Consider the following 6,242-nt stretch of genomic DNA (forward strand, 5'->3'; position numbering starts at 1 on the left):
CCGACGTCCCCGAGGGCACAACATACATGTCCGCCATGCAGAGTAGGCTCGCAAGAGTCACAACCATGCAAACACACCCGTCACTGGGGCAACTGACCCTGTCGCCCGGTAGCACGCTGGTTTTTCTGTTCTTTAGTTGCAATCCTGTCTAGACCAGCTCGTCACACACTTGAGGACTGCTCGGTGTCAGGACACGTGTCCCAGGGCGTCCATGGAGGTTGATTTGTAGCACGGCCTCCAGGGATTGTCCAGCCACGACCTCCAGGAATTGTCCAGCCACGACAAGTGCCTTGGCGATAGCTGAGTGACATGTCTTCCGATCACATAGGAAGTGAGCCGTTGGCCTCTCCATCAGAGCTCTAAATTCTCTATCAATCTCTAACCACACTCTACAACTGCAACCGAGGAAAAAAAGGAAAAAAGGTGTGCTGCCAGTCGAGCGGCAACGGCCACGCTCCTGGTACTTCCCAAGTACTCTTTGAACAAAGTTTTCAACGAATCATATGGGGTATTTCCTGACGTTACAGTCGGATACCGCTGCCATAAATAGTGAGCTGCACTCTCACCAAGATAAGCTGCCGCAGCTTAATACTTGTGCTTGTTGTCTGTTACATTATGCAACTGGAAGGCGATCTCCGGCTGGCCCAGCCAGGTCTGGAAATGATCATGGCCCAGCTCATGATCTAAGTCCTATTTCACCTTCAAAGGAACCCTTTCAGCTATCGAATCTGCTCCTTTGATTGATCACAGCTAGTGTCTATTTCCACAGACAACACTACATGTAGAATCCTGTTCACTGCGCCATTGTGAGGTTTATATCCTCTGCTTCATAAGACTACACGTGGTAGCAAGTTGATTGGAGCAACGAAAGGCTAATCTTACTGGGGCACATCATGCAAGAAAGAACAACGAATAATACAGAATGCATCTACAAGAATGAAACTGCAGACACGGAAGAATCTCACACCAAGTCCCGAAAGTGGACTTGGTGGGACGGAAAAAGCTACAATCTGACATAGTGATCAGTGGAAAGCTACACTACATGTGCAAAGGTGTCACAAAAGTGCACGGGTGCTGTCAAGAGATTAAAGGGTTTTTTTTTACAAATGGTGCTCCTGAATGCTTCAAATGGTGCAAGGGTGCAAAAACCTAATGCACAACGGTGTGCAACAAAACGAATATGGAATGACCAAAGGACGGATCCTGCACCATTGCATGTACAAAGTCTGTTAGTACTACTACCGTAAAGTACCGTTGATCCCCCCCCCCCCCCCCCACGCCATGTCGCTTCCCAGCTGGGTTTTCGGCAGGGGGCGGGAATTAAATCAAGGCTGTCAAGTGCAGTACGATGTACAACAACGTAGAAGTTCAGACTCGATGTGCTGGATTGTGCACATTTTCATCCTGGATTGGCAAGTATTGTGTACAGCAGTGCATACGTCGGTTCAACATCGTATTTTCGTTGTATACGCTGAAGTCACTTCACAGGTAGAAAATCGACTGGGGGCGGGAATTAGAGAGGGGGCGGATCAACGGTACTTTACGGTAGTAGTAGTTTGTGTGCTTGTGCCACGGTAGGGAGTACTGGGTCATGTGTGTTGTTCACTAAACTGGCTGACAGTTTTTTGTACATGATTATCTACCCTAGGACGTCCTGTGAAACATGTAATTTTCGGTGGAGAAACCAGGCACCTAAATTTAGATTACACCTAAAGCCACTAGAGTATGCACTGTATGTGAAGGGAACGTTGGTGATCTAATTCTACATTACATCTGAAACCTGGCAGGTCTCTGGCACCGAAATTTTAATGCACCTAAAATTACATTGTTTTACAGTACTCAGTCTTCAACACGGGTCTGAGCTCTGCTCTGGTACTGGGCGGGATTTTTGTTGTTTGAGTAACTGTTTGTGTCGGTAACATAAATCATTCTGACTCTCTCTCTCTCTCTCTCTCTCTCTCTCTCTCTCTCTTTTGCACAAGACATGAATGGTGTCCATTTTCTGGTGTGCTTCATTACAATGTGGCTCTTCTGGATTGTTATGTAAGGTGAAGTGCAGTCAACTTTGTGCGTATAACGACACTCGGCGGGGCATCAGAAAAGTGGAGTGTCCTTATACCTGAAGTCTCATTGTATATATTACAGTTAGATGGGACTTTGCTCTGGGCATGAAAATTCTATCGTTATTCACGAATTGTCGTCATATCCGCAGTCCTTATTGGCGAAGTTGACTGTAGCTAAATTTGTGTGTTCCTATGTTGTAAAAGTTTGTTGTTGCTGCTGCTGCTGCTGTTGTGTGTATGTACGTGTATGCATGTGTGTGTGCATGTGTATGTGTGTGTTCGTGTGTGTGTGTGTGTGCGTGCATGTGTGTGTGTGTGCGTGCGCACACGTGCACTTGTTTCTATGCGTGTCCAGGATCTCTGTCACTGGGTGAATGTGCTGAGCTGTTTGACAAGCTGCTGCTGCGTTCTTTGCGTCAGGAATGTGGTGGTCTACAGACAGTGTTGAGAAACACTACTCAAGTCTTTAAAGGTGAGTAGGGCAATAGCAGGAGATAAACAAGAGTATGCAACTCTTCATCTCTTCTGCACAATCTGCAGATATCACGGCCCACGGCGGAAATTTTTGTTGACGTCACCTTTTTCAGAAAACATGACGCGTGTCGTACAGAGCACACGGATTTTGCCGCAGAGCAGTGTGAGAGCACTTGCTTGGCACCGACCTTGTAATGTAAAGCTCAACCAAGTGCAGGAGGCAAAACTCCCTAAAATACTCGCAGCGCGTGCGTCGTAGAAAAGATTACGTCAACGAACATTTCCGCCGTGGGCCAACCCATCCGGGAGTTGCACACTCTTGTTTCATCTACTCTTGGTAATAGGCAGGAATGAATGTTCTTGCCAGTGAGTGTCTCTTAGATAAGAACCACATAGCATTGTTAACTTCTCCATTCTTGAACGGTGACGTTGTGGTGCTGTATATGACTAATGAGGTTTACTGGAAGATTGGGAATTGGTTGCAGCCAGGGAGTAGTAAAATACAGGGAGGTGACACGAGCATGTACGGCCAGTTTGACGATTGCCTCAGCACCGTTTTCACCCGGCGGGTGAGATTGGGGTACTATGGGTACCGAAGTGTGTAGACACGCGCGCGGATCAGGATTCTCTCGATCAGCGAGTAGTAAAATACCTACCGCCAAAGAGACTCCTACTGCAGCCCGTAGAAACTCAGCGCTGAGAATTTCCAACAATTGTCTGCCTTCACAAAGTTTGGTAGTCGACCAAACTACCACTATGTCAGGATAGAAGTCCAGCAAGAGTGGTATCACTTTGGGAGATATCCCTGCGTGCCGTAGATTTTTCCTGTGTCGATACAAGCTGTTTACGACGACGTAGCCCGCATTTCAATCCTTGACAAACTTAGGAACATTTCATTCCGAAAAGTGAACTCCCGAATCTCTAGCATACCATAATATGAAATGCTCATCATCACAAAGAAGGTAGAGAAGTACTGGTTGATCACAACTGAGGAGAAATTAGTGCCGATCGTGTGGTGTCCTAGAGATTTTGTCGACTTCGAAATCGGTGCACTCGCTTTTCATCTCCAATCGTACATGTATTGTTCTCAAGGAAATCACCTTCGTTCTATTGCTCCATGCCGTCGATCGGGACGAATTTCGGAAGGGTGGTACCTTTCCATATGACGATGACACAGATGTATCACAAGAGCAAAACAAATGCTGTTCCATGAGATGGATAGACCTTTTCACGGAATTAGTTCTTCGACAAATACTCAAGATTGACTAGCAGATCATCTTTTTTGCGAAAGAAAAAAAAACAAGCGCGAGGCACCCATCAAAAATCACGATTAGTGGCGTGTCACCTCCCTGTATTTTACTACTCCCTGGTTGCAGCCCTGCGTTTTAGGAACTAGGAGACTTTGTGAGCAGCTCTGTTTTTCTTTATATCTTCTTCGTGTGCATGCAGTCATCCAGGGACAAGTAACCCTGAAGGATTGGAGGCCAACTTTTGATTCCTCCACATCGACTGCAACTGCAGGGGAGACAGCGACGACAGGACGCGGCCGGGACAAGACCCGGAAACGACCGCCGCCACAGCACCGACCCGGCAAGCCCAGCAAGGAACAGCTGCTGAAGACGAAGCTGTGCTGGTTCCACGCGTTCCACCCGCAAGGCTGCCCGCTGTCGTCGTCACAATGTGCGTACGCACATGGCGCTGATGAGCTTCGAGACGGGCCATGCCCTTGGACCCCAAGTTTAGTGGCCAACTCACATACACAGCAGGGCCAACAGGAGCAGCAGGAGAAAGCAAACATTACCTGAGCACTGCAGACTATATCTATTCTGTTTCCAGTGGAATTACTTGTCCGGCAACTTGAAGCCAAGCTCAGCCACGGGTCAGACCTGCCGGCTCGGTGGAACGAGAGTGAATCAAAGAGAGGGAGAGAGAAAGAGAGAGAGAGGGCAATTGGTCTACACTGGCCTACTGCTCCTAGCAGCAAGATCCCCATGGAGACTGATGATCTGTGCTAACTGATTGAGGGTTGAGTACTGGCCTGAGCTCACATGCTTTTGGACGCAGCACAACACAATATATCGCTGTGCCATGGCCACAAGCTGTAGTTGACCTACTGCAGCCTGTGATGACGAGTTGTTGCGGTTGAAAAACCGAGGGAACAATGTTGTCCTCTGTACATTGCTTGCCACTTGTGTGCATGGATTTGGACACGGCTGTTGTAAAGCGGATTGGACAATCATGACAGGCTTGCTACTATGTCTGTGCAGAGAGACCGCCAGCAAGAGGCGAGAGAAGCACCAGTTGTGATTGTCACACTAGCTATATATCCTGAAGCAGGTTAGTTGCATTCAGCGTTCGTGTATTGTCGCTTGGAGGCCATGCGGCTGGTCACGCTGTGTGCTCTAGTGCTGCAACTGTTGTACACTGAACATCAGCTCACAACAATGCTGCTATGGACTCTCTAGTTCCTCTTGCTCTATGGCTGTAGCTGACCTTGGTGACAGTACTCTCAAACGCCTCTTATCCGGACGCCTCAGATACGGGCACGTCTCTCTACCGGCCACCCTCAGCTTGAGTTCCTATGGCAAAAATGCTTCGAATTTGGGGGGTTGAACTTTTTTTCCGAATGCACAAATGCTTATTAGTCACTGCCAACCTGTGTAATCCATACATTTTTTCCGTGGATTATTTTTGTAACCTAAACATGTGCAGTATGCACCAAAAAACTTCTTCAAAAATGATAATGATACATGGCAGATGAGTTATCCTGAGATACGGGCAAATCTGAGATACGGGCAGTGCCCGGTCCCAAGGTGCCCGGATAAGAGACATCTGAGTGTAGTTCTTTTAGGCCTGCTACTCTTAATGTGTGCTGCTCACCCAAGCTCAGCCATTTGTCGATTTGATAGCTTGAGCACGTGTTCTGGGTAGAACTTGTTCTAATATTATTGCTTTGGCCCAGTTTGCTGAGCTTGTTCATGTCGGTACTGGAGCGTACATGGACTCTGCTGCAGTGTGGCATGTGTTGCTGTTGTACTGCAGCGATACACGCCCTGTGTAGCAACCTATGGGCCTAGTATGGCCACATGCCGTTGTCCTCTCCATTTCTGCTTGCTTTCTTGCCATTGCTGCTATCCCAACCTCACAAGCAGTCATAAATCTTTTTTTCCTCTTCCAAACATCTGACTCCCGTTCAAAGGAGCGCCCTACTCTCCGTTCCGTTGCACTCGTTGCTGTGTTCTTGCAGCATTTGAACATAACGGAGCACGTGCTCTGCTGGTGTAACAGCCTATGCTGGTGGGTGCTATGCACTTGAAATCTGATCCTACGGCCCGGCGTGTATGCCAACATACTCAACTCACATCACTCAGTCTACACTTTCCCTCGCGAGTACACCTAGCCTGAGGATATTGTGTTGTACCGGCTTACGGGGCAATACGACAATGCTGATGATGGCTGAATGAATAATGGTTTACTTACACATTTTGTCTGATGATTGCCTATAGGCACGAAACTACCAGTTACAACGAATGGCGTGTGGTGCTCTGTGTCGTGCGTAAGATAGCCCTATTCGAATGAATATTGAGCACTCCACCGAGCCGGAGGACTCACATTTGTGAATATGGTTTACTGAACAACTGTTTAGCCGAGTTGTACAGTGTTTCCATGGCTCCATCTTGATTGCTTTTTGTTTTGGTAATGCAC

General features: G+C 47.7%; 1 protein-coding gene across 1 annotated transcript; it reads left to right on the top strand.

Moving 5' to 3' along the window:
• Positions 1-2,366: 2,366 nt before the first annotated feature.
• Positions 2,367-5,862, top strand: LOC135828067 (probable tRNA (uracil-O(2)-)-methyltransferase). Its single transcript, XM_065340500.1, has 2 exons — positions 2,367-2,535; positions 3,987-5,862. The coding sequence occupies exons 1-2, from the start codon at positions 2,367-2,369 to the stop codon at positions 4,340-4,342; spliced, it is 525 nt and encodes a 174-aa protein (XP_065196572.1). The 3' UTR covers positions 4,343-5,862.
• Positions 5,863-6,242: the final 380 nt, after the last annotated feature.

The sequence above is a fragment of the Sycon ciliatum genome, chromosome 12, assembly GCF_964019385.1.
Source record: "Sycon ciliatum chromosome 12, ocSycCili1.1, whole genome shotgun sequence".
NCBI lineage: Eukaryota > Metazoa > Porifera > Calcarea > Leucosolenida > Sycettidae > Sycon > Sycon ciliatum.